At 39.6% G+C, this 19,269-nt stretch overlaps 1 protein-coding gene across 9 annotated transcripts in view; it reads right to left on the reverse strand.

The window, feature by feature from the left end:
• DOCK3 (dedicator of cytokinesis 3) overlaps positions 1–19,269 on the reverse strand; it is a 299,241-nt gene that overhangs the window by 48,330 nt on the left and 231,642 nt on the right. For all 9 annotated transcript variants that reach the window (XM_032458413.1, XM_032458418.1, XM_032458411.1 and 6 more), the window contains 7 exons: positions 17,129–17,275; positions 15,013–15,111; positions 6,198–6,292; positions 4,443–4,518; positions 3,842–3,942; positions 3,521–3,579; positions 1,263–1,411 (listed from right to left, as the gene is read on the reverse strand). In XM_032458413.1, coding sequence (XP_032314304.1) covers positions 1,263–1,411; positions 3,521–3,579; positions 3,842–3,942; positions 4,443–4,518; positions 6,198–6,292; positions 15,013–15,111; positions 17,129–17,275 — 726 coding nt within the window. The remainder of the gene's footprint in view (positions 1–1,262; positions 1,412–3,520; positions 3,580–3,841; positions 3,943–4,442; positions 4,519–6,197; positions 6,293–15,012; positions 15,112–17,128; positions 17,276–19,269) is intronic.

Below are 19,269 nucleotides of genomic sequence, written 5' to 3' on the forward strand. Positions count from 1 at the left end.
TCTCAAAAGACTACAGTCTACATGATTCCATTCACATGGCATTCTGGAAAAGGCACACCTATAGAGATGGAGATCAATGGCTGTCATAGGTTAAAGGTAGGGGAAGGGTCTGACCACAAAAGAGGAGCAAGATGTGATTTTTAGGAATTTAAAAAACCTTAAAAAAAAAAGACACATGTATTCAGCATCATGATGAGACTATCACATTTAGCAATCAACAGCATAGGTGCAAAAAAAAAAAATCTACATTAAAACCCTTGGTTGGAATACTTTACACTTTCCACAGAACAGAAACTAAGGAATTTAAAAAATCTTCATGGTGGTAGTGACATAACTTTATGTATTTGCCAAAATTTATAGAACTGTAAATCACAAAGAGTGAATTTTAATCTAAATTTTAAAATAGTTAAAAATAAATAAATAATTTAAAAATTACTGTTTGCCTGGTCTGCTCCTCACTGTTACAGTCACTCACTCTGAGATCACTGGTTCATCCCAGAATCACAGGGCTGAGAGTGAGCTTAGTCAGGAACTGGTACAATCCCCAAGCCAATATAGAAATCTCCCCTAGAGGTCTCCTGGGAGCTTCTCTTTGAGAACCACCAGCAAAGAGGAACTCTCAGCTTACAGTGGATAGTTCTTGTTGCTAGCAAGCTATTTCTTTTATTAGCTAAAATTGGCTTTTCTACCACTGACCTCTATTGGTTCTAGGCCTAGTCCCTGGAGCTATAGATAAAAGGGCAGGGGCTACCTCCTCTACCTTAGGGGTGGCAGAAGAATTGCACAGAGGGACAGCCTGAAGCCACTTTATCAGAAGCTGAGGGCTTACACCTCATGGACCCACCCTTCTCTGTAGGAGCCTATGAAATTCTAGGTTACAAGAAGTCATCTGGTCTGGGCTCTAGCCCTACCAATACCTGGACCATATACCTTGGGGATTTTCCGGGGAGGAAAGACAACACACTCCCAGCCTTCTCCTGAATGAAGCTGGGAAGTTAGTCTCAGCCATTCTCTACTTGATCAGAAAGTTCCTTTCACATGATGTTCAATTTCTTTCCTTTGATTCTTTTCTGGCTTCTAACTTCATGAAGAAAATCCACAAATCAATTCTGGCCAGAAAGTAAGGGAACCCTTGAACAAGATTCAAGATAGCCACGTCATAGCCCATCCTAATGGAACTATATAGCCTGGACATCTAGATCCATGCAAAAGGGGTCCACTGCAGGGGACAGCACCCTTAACACTGCCAGGTGTTGTCTTACCTGTTTGAAGTTGCCATTTTTCCTTTGCTCCCAGTCCATCATGTCATGAAAGATGGGAATCATGATATTCCGCACTTCTGGCTGTGGGACCAGTGTCACACCCAGAAAAGGACCAATCATTCCCGGAATAAAATGGATCTTATGTTCACCTGAACAACAAAACCCAACAGATATTAGTTCATGCTTGCATTGCTTCTTCCACAGAAGCTTCCCAAGTGGGGTCACAGCACATGATCTGATCTGCACTGGAAGCATCTGAGACCAAAGCAAGTTCTCCCCTATGGTTTTCTGAGATACTCCCTTCTCTTGGCTTTTTAGAGGTCAAGGACTAAACTGGACCAGCCTTGTTAAAACAAATGTTCAACAGGCACAAATGGTCTTTCTAAAGAATTTACTGGGAGATTCTACAAACTACCTGAAGATCATTCTGAGGTCAAGGAACAGAGTTCACTACTCTAAATTGAATAGGATTTCTGAGTACCCTGCAACAGTTTCAGATGGTCTGTTTATAGCATTTATTTAGCAAGGAAAATCCATCAATTTCTGCTTAAACACAATGCTCTATCTCTGCAGTTTCTGCCTCTAGCCCAGAGGCATGTAAGTGATGAGGATGTTCAGTCCTAGGTCGAGCCACGAGAGGTCTGAAGGTCACGGACCTCTTTCATTGAGGTGCTCAAGTATGTCCAAGAGGGCCCCTCCTGAGTTAGCAGGAGCCTCCTACACAGTCCTACCCTGACAGACTGGCTGAGAGACTCTATGTGTATCCCTACTCCACCCCTATCTCTTGTCTTCACATTGCATTTTTGATGGTAGCACTACATTTATTCAGATCAGCTTGGCTCATTCCTCATTTTTCCTAATGAGGCCTTTCCATGGGAAGTGGGTGATATGAGTTTCCCTGTGACTAGACTGCCATGTGGGACATATTATGTGAAGCCAGGACCAGTTTTGAGGACCATGGGACAGAACTTTTCTCTTCCTTGCAATGGCAAAACAGTAATAGAATTATCTTCCAGAGCTCTGCTTTTAGTCCTTCAGAGACCAAGGAGACAAACTGTGGGACTCTGTAATAATTGTTACAATCAAGTAAAGTCAGTTCTTGAGGACCAGAAAATGTCATTTCCACCAAAAACAACGAGACAGGAATGGCTTTATCAGCCAAATTTGACACCTTTTTGATTTTTTCCATGTTGAAAGCTATCTGAGGAGCAGATGTTAGCTCTGAGGCAGATTCTATATATTCTAATCTTCGTCTTTGGTACAGCTGTTAGTCTCCTGTGTTCCTGGGAATTTCAACTTCAAGGTTAAAATCTATACCCAAACTGTGCCAGATACAGGGAGTAAGAGTACTGAACCCAGAAAGCCTATTTGGGGACATGCATCCCCACTTACGGATGGAAGGCCTTGGTGCTGGCGGGAATAACTTGTATCTTGCGTGCTGCTTCTCGTGTTGGTGACTGGGATGGTTAACAGAGGACTCTTAAGATTTTATGGCAATCATTCCTAAGACTTCAGAGCTTAGTTGAAAGCAGACTTCACTAGGAAGAGTAAAAGCAGCTTCTCTAGCATCCTGACAGGCCACTAAGAAACCTATAGTACCAAAGGATGGCCCACCTAGTCACCAGGGTGATCCAAGGATTCTACTAAAAACTCTAAAAATTTCAGATCCAAAGCAGTGGATATTAGAGAAGCTGTAAAGAGAAGCTGTCAAAAGAAAGGAGACTAAAATCAATCTGACCTAGGGACTGCAATTCCCTTCTTACATGCGATCTTCATGCAATTGGCAGCAGGAACCTGGTCTGGATGCCTGAATACCGGAGACCCAAGAAGTGTTTCAATCTTAATTAAACTGAATAGCTGCCCTTGCTCATGTGCTGAGTATCTCCAAGATCTATGCTTCTGGGCCTGTAACATCTGGACTGGGGCAGGAAGAGCCCAGAGGATCTTACAGGCATGAGTTCTCAAGCTGGGAAAAACTACTGTAGTCCTCATCTTTTTCTCCTTTGACTTTAGTTCTCCAAAAAAGGGACTGTGCATATGTATAACTGGGGTCTTATTTCTCAGTCCACTCTCCCTGCCAAGGGCTTTGTGCACATGTGCTACACTCTGCCATCCATCTGAGGTGTTATGTTAAAGATATGTAAAGGTCTCTTGGGTTTGAGCTAACATTCATAAAACTTGGGGGAAGTTATTAGTCTTGTCACTTTTTATTTGGCTATGCAATATGTGGAAGGGAAAAATATGGAGAAAAGACCTACCCAAGTTCTGCCACATGCTGAACAGTTCATAAGCCATCATCACACGCATGTCCCCATACCTGGGAATAGAACACAGGCATCAGCTATTAGCAGAAGAAGGTTCAGGAAGATGGGGCTACAAACCCAAGGAGGCCAGTACTTCAGCACTGTTTCTAATGCTTCCCAAAATACTAAGTCATTTGGCTCTAAACAACTTTCACATTTAGCTCCTTGGGAAGCTACCCCGGTGAGAACCTTGTGGACTTCTGAAGGAGCCTCTCATGGAAATATAATCCCATCTGGGCACATGGTAGGGATATGAATAAGAGACATATGTCTTACTTATCTAGAATCTTTTTCCTCTTGGCTGAAGTAATGATTTCTAGCTGAAGGCTTGGCTGATTTATGAACAGAACTGCCAGGCTAAAATAAGAATTCCACACCTAGAGAGACAGAGAGAGAGGAAACATGTGACAGCCTAAGCCTTTAACCTTGCAAGGAGAGATTCTAAATATATGCATGTAGCACAGAATTCATTTTACAATGTTAAGATATTGATTTTTAAAAAATATCTTTGCAAACAGGACTTTCCCCCCCTTTTTTTGACTTCTCTGAAAACAACGTGTTGATTCTGGACTAGAAAACGTCCTCATGCATGGCTGGCTCCCAACATCTCCAACAGGGGGACTCCTAGGTCATATTTTAATCACTACCAAGTTTGGAAGCTATGAACATATTAAGAAGGCCCCCAGTCACCTAGCAGTCACCTAGCTGAATCTTTCTCAAATTCCTGACCTGCAAAACTGTGAGCAAAAGAAAATGGTTGTTTTAGGTAAAACAAAACAAAAGTAGTGAACTTGGCTTTTGGCTTACTATTACCCTAGGGTTATCTGTAACCCTTTGGTTATTACCCTAGATAGTGATGGATCTCAGAAGCTCCTACCTTAAAGTCGAAGTCTGTCTCTGTGAAATTCTTGTGTAGCGCAGAAGACAGGTACTGGACAGTAGTGACGATAATACTGCAGTAAGGGAACAAGGTGTTGGCAGAGTTAAAAGACTAACAATGGCATTAGTTAGCTTTGCATCAATGGTCTACGGCCCGTGTACAGACTTCTGGAGTACAACTAGCTCACATGTAAGATGTGACTAGAAAGGAAAGAGACAGATGGCACAAACCCCACAAAATTGGCAGAACAGCACAGAACACAAGAGAGGGTTCTAGATCTCGCTCTGCTGTTACCTAGCCTTGCTACTACTTCTCTCTGGGCCCCTGATTCCCTGACTATAAAAGGAGGGGAGTGGGCTTGACGGTTCTTCAAGGTTTCTTCCAGATCAAAGACTGAATAATGAACATATATTATGATCACCAAAGGACTTACAGTATAATCTTATTATTTCCCTTGTTAATAGGAGTTTATAGTTATTAAACCCCTACTTTTGTCATATATTATTATTTTCATCTATAAGTCATTTGATTTCAGCCTTTGGTCTAGAATATCATTCTCAATTTTAGCCCGGGCACATATAGTGGGTAGTGGGAGGCTGACTTGCTGGAAACGAGGGCATAGGTTGAGGGAGGGGGAAGAGAAGTAGGACAGGTAGGTAAGCGTTTGATTACAGAGGGCTTTGGATGCCTGGAAAAGGAGCTTACAACTAACAATAACTACCTAAGCTTTGGTGCAGAAGAGGGGCAAGGCAAATAGTGCATTAGAGAGACTAGTTCATCAGCAGAGTGGGTAACAAATTTGAAAGGTAAAAGCCTTGAAAGAAGAGGCTGCTCCTGCAGAATGGTCTGGGGAGCCTGAAGAACCCTCAGTAGAGAGCTAAGAGATAGAAACAAGAGGGAGTTAAATGGAAAATCCACTATTTGAGGAAGTATCTGTGCAACTCTTTTTATAATCATTCTTCTGTTGTGTATACAATGTTTGCAGTTTTGAAAAAAGAAAAGAAAGAGCACTATAAAAGGTACAAAGGAGAAAAACCATGCTAATACGTTGCTAATATATGTATAATATAAATAATTTCACTACATTCTGCATAATGCCAACATAGAATGCAGATCAGTGGGAGGAGGCAGTAAGCTAGAGAGTGGTTTTCTCCTGAGTGGAGGGAGACTGGATGAGCCAGTACCTTACCATCTGCAATACTTGTCTGGCTTGCCAGTTAGAAGCGCAGGATAGAAATATGAATGGGGCAGAAAATTTGCAGTCAGCCTTAGAATGAATTCTATGGCCAGAGGCAGAAGTGGTCAGAGCCTCACAGCCAGGTCTCTGGTAGGTAATTAGCACAATCTGTGGGAGGTAAGCAGTGTCTGGTAGACAATATAAATCAAATCAAGAGGGCTTGGGATACTGCCTGAAACTACAGAGCAACAGAGGCCAAATGAACAGAAATTCCTCAGGGAGGAATCCTTCTTTGGGTATTATATTTCCTTCTCTATCCTTACCATGACATCATCTGTCAGGCACTTAAAAATGCATTTTTGAACTATCATTGACTCTTTCTTCTCCTTGAACTTATGGTAAATGGCCAAGTCATGCTGATTGTGCCTACAAACATTTTCACATTTACCCTCTCCTCTCTGTTCCCATGGCCTTGACCTTGATTTCTGTTTTGCTTTCTTTCCCACACATACACACACTCTCCTTAGTCTGAGAACAGTTCTGTGGATGCTGGTGTAGGGCCCTTCCACACTCACTTGCTTGTGAGAAGTCTCATCACCATCCAGTCCCGCGGAAAGACACTCATCTTCATTAGGTTCCGGAACACACAGAAAATCTTCAGCAGGAATTCCTGATCAGAGAGGAAAATCTCATGTAAGACACCATCACTACCACTGCAGCATACATTTCCTCAACAGGGCTCTCCTGACCTCTAGACCATAAGAATGGGTGGGACCAGTGGGTAAGACTCTGGTTCCCTTTGTGAGTTGCTTTTCTCCTAGAGTGCTGCATGAGAGTGAGTTCAAGGCACTCTCACAGGCCAGATGGGAGCAGACCCAAACTGGGCAGAACAGAGGCAACTCTACAGCTGCTCAGCCCACACCTAAAGACCAAAGCACAGGGAGTTCAGCAGAAATGGTATCCACCTAAGTTCATAAGTTTCAATCTTTGGGGCATGGCCCCTGAGCACTTGACCATAAGAACTTGCTCTCCTGGATGTTAAGAACACAATGACAGGAGAAGCACATTAGGAATGGCAGAATAAATACCTCCAAAAATGTGCTTCTCCATGAAAACAATAAGAACAGTGGCCAAGACTGGTTAATCAAAGGTTTGCAACAATCCAAGGAGTATTATTCAAGAAAAATGACTGAACCTCAGTAGGAATAGTGAGCCTTATTGCATTCTAAATTTTCCCATTCCCATCTTCTCTCTCTCCCTACCTTCAAGGTATCCTTGAAAACAAGCAGCTGTAGAACCATGGTAGTAGTGAAAACCAGTAGCCTAGCAGTCACTAGACGGGACAAACTGGTTTTGGAGCTCCCAAAAAAGCACCATCCTAAAAGAACTGTTACTGTTTGATCTGTTTGGCAGCAACCTGAGAAAGCCCCATTCAGAGGTCTTATTTGACCAGACTCAGAGCTCACTAAGTGAGAAAAGCCTTATCCCAAGGTCATTTGTTGAAAAAAATCAGCCATAAAGATTTAACATCCCAGATGTATGAAGCAATTATATCAGTTGAAGCAAACAAGAGAATGGTAAAAACACTTAAAAGAATCTGGGGAATGAGACAATCACATGGGGTTTTGAAAAGCCCTGACATATTCCTAAGAACCTAGAAGACCACATACGTGTGCAGGGCTATACACATTCCCAGAAAAGATCTAAGAAGTCTAATCTTTCACCTCTGGCTGACTTTGAGGCTCTATGCAAGCAAGTGAAGTCTAAGGCAGTGAGGTAAACTGCTGAACCATGAAGGCAAGCTCCAAGCCTCACACACAGACATCTAGAAAGTGTGGAAGACATTGATTTAAGGCATTTAAAGGCATTTCTGTCCAGTTATTAGCTGAACATTAAGCTAACTGAAGACTTCAGTGGCTGCACACAATAAAAAATATAGACATTAAAGAATTAGTCCAGGAAAGTCACTAAACAAGCAAACAAACATCAACAAAAACAAAAGAACAATAAACCCTAGGGATGTGGGCAGGGGAAAGGGAATCTGATTTCCAGAACTGCTACATTATTTAAGTTGTCCAGTTTTCAACAAAGAAATTGTAAGACGTGAAATGAAATAGGAAAGTAGGGCCCATACACAAGAATGAAGTCAAGAGAAACTTTTCCTGAGATAGCTTAAATGTTGGACTTACTAGGAAAAGACTTTAAATGGGCTATTATAATATGTTCAAAGAACTAAAGGAAATCATGCCTAGAGAATTAAATAGAAGTATACAAATAATATATTACCAAATAGAGAACATCAATAAAATAGGTATTATTATAAAGCATTGAACAGAAATTCTGGGATTGAAAAGCACCATAACTGAAATGAAAATTTCACCAGAGGAGCTGAAAGCAGATTTGAACTGGCAGAAGAATTAGTGAATTTAAACATAGGGCAACTGAGATTATATCAAGGAACAAAAAGGGGAAAAAATGAAGGAAAATGAACAGAGCATCAGACATCATCCAGTGTTCAAATATACAAATACTAAAAATATCAGAAAGAGAGGAGATACTGGCCAAAAAAATCCCCAAATTTGATTAAAAAAAAAAAAAACCCTTTAATCTATACATCCAAGCAGCTCAGTAAATTCCAAATAGGATAAAATCAAAGAGACCTACATATAGACACATCATAGTTAAACTGACAGATGCCCAAACAAGAGAGAATCTTAAAAACAAGAGAAAAACAACTCATGGTGTACAAATGATTCTCAATAAGATTAACAGGCAACTTGTCAGTAGAAATGATAGAGGCCAGAAGGCAGTGGGATGACATATCAAAGTACTGAAAGAATGTTACCAAGAATCCTAAACCTAGGAGAACTATCATTCAAAAATGAAGAAGAAATTAAGACATTCTCAGATTAAAAAAAAAAAACAAAAACCAGAGAATGTTAGCAGTAGACCTGCCCTACAAGAAATACTAAAGGGAGTCTCTCAGACTTAAACAAAAGGACACTAGACAGTAACTTGAATCTACATGAAAAAATAAAGTGCACTAGGAAAGACGACTATATAGATAAATATAAAAGACAGTATATATGTACATTTGTTTGTAACTCTTCTATTTAACTTACAAGACAACTGCATAAAGCAATAATTATAAAACTGTGTTGATGAGATTACAATGTATAAGATATAATTTACATGACAATGATAGCTCAAAGGAAGGGGAAGGATTGAACCTGTACTGGAGTAAATTTTTTGTATACTATTAAACTAAATTGGTATTAATCCAAATTAGATTGTTTTAAATTGTTAATTGTCATTCTTACGGCAACTACTAAGAATATAACGTTAAAAATATACTAAAGGAGACAATAAGGGAATTAAAATAGCATGCTAAATAAAAGTATTTTTTTTAACATAAAAGAAGGCAGAAATGGAGGAATAAAGGAACAAAAAAGACATAAGGCTGATATAAAACAAATAGCAAAATGGCAGGTGTAAATCCCAACTTATCTGTAATTACAGTAAATGTAAACTTCAATCAAAAGGCAGAGGTAGAAAGAATGGATAAAAAATAAAACAAAATCCAGTTATATGCTGTCTACAAGATACAAAAATACTTTAGATGCAAAGACACAAATGTAATGTAAAAAAAATAAATAATGTACAATGAAAACAGTACCCAAAAGAGAACTGGTATGGCTATGTTAACATCAAACAAGAGACCTTAACAAAAAAAAAAAACATGTTATAATGATAAAGGGGTCAATAGATCTGGAAGACAGAATTATAAACATATGCACTTAAAACAGAGTCTTAGAATGAAACAAAACCTGACAAAACTTAAAGGAAAAACAGACAGTTCAACAATGATATTTGGAGACTAAGTGGAGTGTACCACTTTCAATAATCTACAGAAAAACTAAATGGAAGATCAGCAGAAGAAAGAAATTTTAAACAATATTACAGACTAACTAGACCTAACTGACATCTATAGAACACTCATCCAACAACAGCAGAATATACACATTCTTCTCAAATGCACATAGAAGGATACGTGCATTCTCTTCTCTAGGGTAGATCATGTTAGGCCACAGACAAAACCTCAATGAATTTAAAAGAACTGAAATCAAATATAGCACGTTCTCCAACCACTATGAAAGAGAGTTAGAAATTAATAACAGAAGGAAATCTGGGAAACCTTAAAAATGTGAAATTAAACAGTACCTTTCCAAATAACCAACACATCAGAGAAGAAACCACAAGGGAACTTAGGAATACTCTGAGATGAATAAAAGTGAAATCATATCAAATCAAAACTTAACAAATGAAGCTAAAGCTTAGGTGCCTATAATAAAGAGAAGCAAGATCTGAAATCAATAACCTATCTTACACCTTAGGAAACTAGAAAAAGAAGAGCAAACTAAAGCAAGCCCAAGGAAGGGAATAATAAAAGAGCAGAAATTAATGAAACAGAGAAGAGGAAAATAGAGGAAAAAAGAAACCAAAAGTTGGTTCTTTAAAAAGATCAACAAAATTGACAAATCCTTAGCTAGCCTAAGAAAAAAGACTCAAATTATTAAAATTAGGGATGGAAGAAGGGATATTATTACCAATGCTACAGAACTAGAAAGGATTATAAGGGATTACTAAGAATAAATGCATGCCAACAAATTGTATAACCTAGATGAAATGGACAAATTCTTAGAAAGATACAAACTACCAAAATTCATTTAAGAAGACACAGAAAATGTGGATATACCTATCATAAGTGAAGAGATCAAATTAAAAATTAAGAAGCTTCACACAAAGAAAAGCGCAGGACCAGATGGCTTCACTGGTGAATTCTACCAAATGTTTAAGTTAGAATTAATATCAATACTTGTTTTTTTGATTATACCCATTTTCAAAGTAAAGTAGCAGTGGTTTTGATCTGCATTTCCCTTATGACTAATGATGTTGAACATCTGTTCATGTGTATATTGACTATTTATATGTCTTATTTGGGGAAATGTCTATTAAAAGCCTTTGCCTATTATTAAACTGGGTTATTTGTCTTTCTATTGTTGAGTTGTAAGAATTCTTTACATAGTTTAGGTAAAAGTCCTTTATTAGACATATGATTTGCCAATATTGTCTTCCATTCTGTGGGTTGTCTTTCACTTTCTTGATGGTGTCCTTTGAAATACAAGAGCTTCTAATTTTGACAAAGTCTAACTTATCTATTTTTTCTTTTGTTGTTTGTTTTTCTGGTGTCATATCTCAGAAACTACTGCTAAACCAAAGGACATAAAGATATACTCCTACGTTTCTTTCTAAGAGTTTTATAGTTTAGCTCTTACATTTAGGTCTATGATCCTCTTCTAGTTAATTTTTAATGTGGTGTGAGGTAGGGGTACAATTTCATTCTTTTGAATGTAGGTATCAAATTGTTCCACCACAGTCTGTTGAAAAGACTCTTCTTTCCTAATTGTATTGTCTTGGCACCATTACTGAATATCAACTGACTATAAATATAAAGGTTTATTTCTGGACTCTCAATCCTATTTCACTGATTTACATATCTATATTTATGCCAGTACCAATCTTGATTACTGTTATTTTGTTGTAAGTTTTGAAACTGGGAAGTATGAATCCTCCAATTTTGTTATCTGTTTTTAAGACTATTTGGCTATTCTGAGTCCTTTAAATTTCCATATGAATTATGGATCAGATTATCACTCTCTGCATAAAGGCAGCTGAAACTTTGATAGGTCTTGTATCAAACCTGTAGATCACTTCAGTAAGTATTGTGATCCTAATGATATTAAGTATTCTAATTCATGCACATGGATGTCTTTCCTTTAATTTAGGTCTTCTTTATATCTTTCTCTAATTATTTTATCCATTTCATGATACTGTAAGTGGAACTGGTTTCTTAAATTCATTTTTGGATTGTTTACTGCTAGTGTAAAGAAACATAATTGTTTTTTGTATATTGACTATGCATCCTGCAACCTTGCCAAACTTGTTTCTTAATTCTGATACTGTTTTCTGTGGATGCCTTAGAATTTTCTGTGTACAAAATCATGTCATTTGAAGATAGAGATAGTTTTACTTCTTCCTTTCCAATCTGGATGCCTTTTATTTCCTTTTTGTGTCTAATTGCCCTAGCTAGATCCTTCAATATAATGAATATAATTGGCTAGAGTAGACATTTTTCTCTTGTTCCTGATCTTAAGAGGAAAGCATTCAGTCTTTTTATTAAGTATGATGTTAGCTGTGGGTTTTTCAAAGATGCTTTTATCAGTTTAAAGAAGTTCCCTTCTATTTCTAGTTTGTTGTATGATTTTATCATGAAAGCTTAGTGGATTTAAAAAATACTTTCTCTATATCCATAATGATGATCATTTTTTTTTTTTGTCCTTTGTTCTATTTAATGGTGTATCACACTAATTGATTGTCATATGTTAAGTCAACCTTGCATTTCTGGGGTAAATCCCACTTGATCATGGCATGCAATTTTTTTTAGTAGGTTGCTGGATTCAATTTGCTAGTATTTTGCTGAAGATTTTTATATTTATATTCATAAGGGACATTGGTTTGTAGTTTGCTTTTCTGGTGATGTCTTTGATTTTTGTATCTGGGTAACACTGACATCATTAAATTAGTTGGAAAGCTGCTCTTCTATTTTTGGAAGAGTTTGTGAAGAATTGGTATTAATTCTTTTTTAAAAATTTGGTAGAATTCACCAATTAAGCCAACTTGTCTTGTGCTTTTCTTTTTGGGAAGTTTTAAATTATTAACTTAATCTTGCTACTTGAGAAAGTCTTTTAAGATGGATAATCAAAGAGACACTGAATTGTATAATTTAAAAGTGTGAATTTTATAATATGCAAATTATATCTCAATAAGGCTGTCACAAAAAAGAACACATGCACAGAATTCTATATTCAGTGCAGTGGACTGAACATGTTCCCTCATTTCTGTTTCTCCTCAAATTCCCTAAAATGACAGTCAAGCAACAGAAATACACACCCCCTCAGAGACAAAGAAGAGAAGGGAGGAGAACACAGTAATCAAAAGAGGTCAATAAATTTTGAAAGCTCTCATGGTAACTGATGTAGTTTATTTGAGAAAGCCTACAGCCAAGGGCCTTTGGAGGTGACAGCAACAGGAAGCAAGAATCTCAGAAACTGTAGGCATCACCAGGCATCTCTGTGGGACTTGGGTATGAGGGCTAAAAACAGGAAGGCTGGCTTATTGTCTTCCTAAGATCTCTTTTGCCATCTCATGCCACTAGGTGACCAGCCTTTCTTCACCCTGTCAGAAGGCTGACAGCTGCCCTCTGGAGTATTGCTCACTGAGGATCTGTCCTCAAGAATACAGCAACAGTTGAGTACTGAAGTGCCAAAATGAGATAGGCACTGACAGAAAGTTTACCTGCTGTACTGGAAGACTCCTGGACTCTCTTTTTGCTATCTGGTTCCCCAAATACTGACAGGCTACTCCATCAATAGGAACAGTTTCCACTGAGGAAACAGACAAGTCCAAGAGAACAGGCCAACACATAGAGGAATTAGAGGATGCTATGACCAAACAGTCAGACCCTCTTTAGTCATCTACAGGAAAGTCTGCTGGAGACAAGCCCTGCACACACAGTTTCTAATTAGCACCAAAGAACCTCACTTACAGACACAGTCTGACATCCAGGAGTCTACACATATAGGAGGAAAGTCTCTGACATGAAAGAGACTAAACAAATAAAAACAGGGCAAGTCTCAAGGGGAAAAAAGTGATCTGACAGCAACTGACAGATTTGACCACGAGGAAAGCTGGAAGAAGAGGTAGATATTACAGAACTGATAGAGGGAGAAAGAGATCCTAGCCAGATTTGAAAACTAAAAGAAAACAAAAAATAAATAAAAAAATAACAAAAGAGGCAATTAATTCCAGGAAAAACAAAAATTTTTACAAGAAAAGAACTGTAATAATACAATCTTGGCTCACCATAGTACTTACTTAGCTGTTATAAAGAAGTGTTGACCAATTTAAACAAAGACGTATGCAAACTATATTGGAAGAATGAAAGGAAGGACATGTGTGAAAGAGAGAGGAATGATTCAGGAGAGTCAGCCTCATTTTCTGTGGTAGAAAGAAATAGTAACTAAAATTTAAAATTTAAAATGTCAGTAGAAGCTGCCTGAAGAACAGCAAGAGTTCAAAGTGGCTGCTTACAGGAGTAGTGATTAGACATGGGTCAGGCTGAGCCAAGGAACCAGTTTTATGTTACATGCTTTGTAATATTTTTTGGCTTTTAAAATTACACACACACACATTGCTGTGATAAAAACAAATACTTAATTAAAAAGTAAGAGAATGATGCTAGCCTCAGCTTCTGATTGAGAATCAATTAGCCACACACAGAGAGAGAGAGAAAATTATCTAGAACAGCCAGAACTAGGCTCCACAACTCAGCTCAAGAACTGCTTGACCTGGATGTGAGCTCCTGGCTCTAGCTAACTTTTGGCTTGCTTCGAGGGCTGTCAGGGTCATCCCTCCCAGAAGACAGGCTGGCCTCACTGCAATGAGTTAATGAAAACAATGTGCAGAGACCCATGTCTGTGAAAAGGCAGGCAGGATCAGATATTGGAAAGTTACAAGTGATACTTATTAACTGATACAATATGATTAGTAAGGATCACAAAAGAGAAACAGTGTAATGTATTACTATGAAATGCAAGAGACCTGACTCTGGATGGAGGCAGAGTATAGACCTTAAAGTTTGTAACAGTTCCTTTATCCAGGGATGAACTGAGTAGCATGTGCTAATGCAAAGCCCTAGGGGTCTGTCAGCAGCTGATATTATTCAAAACTTGGGAATACTCTCCTGTCATCCGATCATAGGTCCATTTTTCTGCACTATCTGTTCCTCAGTTTTCTGGATCCAGTCTGGCAGCCAATGGAAAGTGCTCATTTTTGCTCTCTACAGGTAACTTCCAGATACACATTTTACTGAAGAAAAGTTGTCATCACTATTATTACTATAGTTACTAAACAGTGATACTTGTTTCAGGGGCAATCTACAAATTGACTGTTGAGTTCATAAGAAAGGGAAAAGTCCTGGTTTGCTGACAATCAGCGTGGCCCAAAGTAGCCTCTCATAGAGGCACATTGTCACAGGGCTGCTATCATTCAGGGAAAACTTGCCAGAGTAACTGGGGTCTGGCTGTATGGGAATATTGCTGGCTTTTAGCTTCTGGAAGCCATACAGTCAGCTGTACAGTGGGGCTGATAAATCCTACACCCTTGGCAGCACTGGTCACTTGCACTCACCCCCTGGCAGGGGGAAAACTCCTCCACAGTTTTAGCTGCACGCTTCCTTTCCCGGTGAAAGGTCAGTGCTTTTCTGCCTACCTTGAGTTCATCTTTGCTCTGGAAGTTGTCCAGGAGGTGTTGGTAATGGGTGTCACACATCTGGCGGAGCAGTGAGAGAAGGCAGGATACATACTCGCCCTGGGGACCAACCCAAAAAACATTTAGCATGGCCAGTCACAAGAGCTGTGTTCCCCCAATCCACAGAGGGCAAGGAGAGAAGGAAGGGTCTGAGATGGCCCCAGTGATCATGAAAGTGAAGGTAACAACTCTGGCCCTGAAAGTGAGTTTACTTCTCTGCTAAGGGAGGCCTGGAGGGCTTGGAACCTCTGCAGCATGGGGTTAATTGGAAAACCTTAACCTATAATAATGAAGTACTACAAAGTGAGACAGATAATCTAGCTTTCTTCCTAGGAAAGTTTTGGCTACATCATCCTCTGTCATTATATGCTGTCAGAGTACCATACTGAAGTCTGGAGGGGCTACTGGGAACAGGGTGCTCAGCCTTTTCTGCTTCTGGACTGTGCCTATCCTGCTGGGCTGGAGCAGCCCTTCTACAAGGATCTCCTTGGAGACCTCCCAGAGCTTATATGTGATCACTAGACTAGGCAGACAAAACAAAGTAGGTTAACAAAAGTCTCTGGAAAGCAGAGGGGTCAAAATGAACTTTATGAGAAGATGAGCTATGGGCTTTAGGACAAATGAAAATTTAAAGATAAAAACTGAGTCTTTAAAATTTCTTCATGTTCCAACTGGGGCACACAGACAAAAGCCCCACCTTAAGGACTCCAAAGACTCATCATCTCACGGAAAATTTTGGCACAGGGCAGCTGAGCATAGCCTTCTCTTAGAAGGTTACCTCCTCAGAAGAAATGGAGGGAAGTTAATTCACTTGGGCAGTTTTCAAATGTTTTTAAACTCATGGGAATTTGACAACACTTTTTTTAGTCTCTCAAATCCTTTTTAGACCCATGAAATTATTATACATATATGTATATAAAATATATACATTTACATGATCTTCAGTTTTATCTAAAAAAATGGGCAGAATAAGCCGTAATTTATAGATTTGTTGTGAGGATCAGATGAATTAATGTACATAAACATTGAAGTAAAAAGTTCAGTATAAAAAGAAGTGCTCAATAAACTTTTATTATCATCTTCACTAAATCCACATAAAATTAATCACTTCATTAGTATTGCTAAATGAGTTAATATTTGTAAAGTGCATAAAGCAAGGTCTGGCTCACTGCCAGTACTGTGCTCTTGTTAGTAAGAAGGATGAGTTACCAGGACATGCCAGAGCACATATGTTTTTACCCTCAATAGGAGAGTACCCTCAATAGGTGCTCCTAAGGGAGCAGACATTCCTTCCAAGCCCAATGCTCCAGAACACATGCCTGCTCTCTGCTCTCCCTAACAGGCTGGAGCTTGACTTGTTTCCTCAGAAGGTTTTCTACAAAGGGATCATTGTAATCTCCCACCTGCCAACCGGAATATTTGATACACTCTGTTTATCATGTTCCAACATCAGGGCTAAGAAGTCCACTGTGTACAGGAGTGAGAGTCCTGAGGGGTGTCTCTCTGCCCCTCCTGAGAGGCTTTCCAAGTCTGTTTCTAATTAGATTTAGATCACAGGAGATCATTGTCCAGTAATGCTGGTGCAATTCTACGTCATCACATTATTCCTGATGCTAGATATTTAGATACAAACACTATGGACAAATGCAACTAATTTGTAGATACAAGCAATTACTGAGAAAATTATTGTCACATACATCATTTACGAGTGCCTGCTGAGTCTGCTCCTAGAAGGAATAGTCTATTTTTCACCTCCAACCTGGTACTACATCTCTGCTTCATTCCCCATCACAGAAAATTACTTGGCTCAAAGGCAAAGGCCAATAGAGACAGTGTGCAGGAAAAGAGGACAAGAAGCAGTCTCTGGATCTACCCTTAAGCAGACTCCTGTGAGTATGACCCTAGAACTTTCAGAGTGGAGATGAAGTCTGATTCAAGAAGGAAAGAAGGCAGCATGCTGACAATCATGCAGGAAGGGAGGCTGCGATGAATGTGGTGTGATGGTGAGGTGGGGTTTGGTGTGGAGGAGCCCCAGGTTAGAAAAGAAAGCAAGAAAACCTGAATGTTAGTTACTAACAGTGATCTCCGCTGTGCACTGCGGGCACCGCTGCCCTCTTACCGCCTCCTGAGCGTGCGATTTGCTCATGATGGTGAGCAGAGTCTGTAAGAGCACGTCCAAGAGGCTCTCCACCATCATTTCTACCTCCTCCATGACATCTGCCTCCTGGAGCGAGCAGCGAGAGAGCACACCGTTAGCACCAGGCCGGCTGACATGCAGCTGGCAGTACTTACTAAGTCAGCCATGTCAGGAGCGGTCTTCTGACTGAATCCTCAACACTGAGCTCTCGGCCTCACTGGCATGCAGTGTCAAAGAACCTGGAATGAGGGCTCTGAGAGGAGGTGAGGCACACCTGCCACTGCTGCCCTGGTCTGGTGGCTGGGGCCTTACCCTAACCCAGCACCACCTTGATACCCACAATTCTGAACCTCAGGCAGATACAGTAGTTCAATCTACAGGGCAGAGGTTAAATGTTTTCTTTGATTTCCCTAGAAAAGTCAGGAGAAAGCACAACACCGCTGACTAATACTTCAAGAAAATGGTAAAGAGTACTCACACCACAGGGTGTGGTGGCAGCACCTTCACTACTGCTAATGCACACAGAAGTATGTCAGTCTTTCTGAGGACCATTTTCTCCTTGAGTGACCTCAATCTTTGCCTCTGACTGCTGCCCAGATATGCCTGGGTCCTACTTCTAGCTCCTGGGCATTTTTCCTCATGTTCCCTGGTCCACCAGAAGGACTCTGCCTCAGTGTGTCTTTCTTGGGCAGCTTCACAAAAACAACAGAGCATGCCTCCTCACGAATGGCTGCTTCCCAGCCAGCGGGTTCTGAATTTAGGAAGAGTCTGTGCTATCTTTTTATAGACTTCTCACATGCAATCTCAAACCCTATAGCTTGATTTTCATTATCTCACAAAGAGATATCCATTGCCCCATCTCCAGTCTATATTATTACTGGTTCAAATGTCCATCTGTCCATTCATCCATCAAACCCATCATTCATTAAGTATTTACCATGTGCCAGTCACTGTTTGAGAACCTGAGTATACAGAAGTGAACAAGAAAGATGGTATCTGCTCTCACAGAGCTTAAATTTCATCAATCCCTTACCCATCCATTCAATATAGTTATTCTCTGCCCCATTCTACATGAAGAATTTAAGCAGCTTTTGGAATCAAGTCTTCTTTCTCATCTGTTGAACTGATCATAACACTCTTACCTGTGATGGTTCTTTGAGTAGTTGTAAGCAACTAATTGCACTTGACTCTCTAGCCCCATAAATACAACCAGATCATCTCCTTCAGGTTTTTACCTGTTCCCATGCCTCTTCCATTCCTTCCCTCCCTTTTTTTTTGCCCTTCAATTTCTCGCCTTCCTTTACCAATAAGCTTCCCACTCCCTCAAGTCTGTGACCCTGAGTTACTGGTAGACCTTATGTGTCTGGTGTTGCCTCTCTGAGGCCTGGTGGGAAGGAGAGCTGCCAGGCCTTGTCTGGAGCCAAGAGCAAACAATAGGGCCTCTACAACCACCAGTGTCACTGCCAGACTGGGCCCTCATCACCAGATGGTACTTTAAGTCTGGATACCAGTGTACCCTATTGAGTCCTTGTATCTTGCTCAAACCAAACACACTCTTTTCAGCACCTCTCCTGCTCTATCTTCATGGGTAACCTAACCTTGTATGCTCTTATCACTTGGCTACTGGCCTTCATTTTAAATGCACTTGAAATTTTATTCTCTAGAAACCTTATCTCAATAAGATGGTGTAATAAAAACCTCATTCTTGTTTTTAATTTCTTTCTAATTCCTTATCGTTTCCAAATTTTCTATAAGAGATATGTATTTCTATTATCATAAATATATACAATAGACATAATTAAAATAAATTCTTACTCTTAGCCATGCCTAATACATGTCTTTCCTCCTTTCCTCCCTCCCTCCTCTCCTACCACGGAGCTCTTCTAGAAAATTAAGCAAAGAGGAAAGAAAATAGGCAAAAGCATTACTAGTTGAAACCTGATCCCTAAAGTACAGTCCTGATCCCATGAGGCTCAGAACTCCTGTAGGCATCATTTATCTCTAGTACACCCTGATCTCATCTGGCATGGTATAGCAATGCCATATGGGTAGAATCAAGCTGCCAGGAAGCTGACAGAAAA

This window comes from Camelus ferus, chromosome 17 (genome assembly GCF_009834535.1).
Source record: "Camelus ferus isolate YT-003-E chromosome 17, BCGSAC_Cfer_1.0, whole genome shotgun sequence".
NCBI lineage: Eukaryota > Metazoa > Chordata > Mammalia > Artiodactyla > Camelidae > Camelus > Camelus ferus.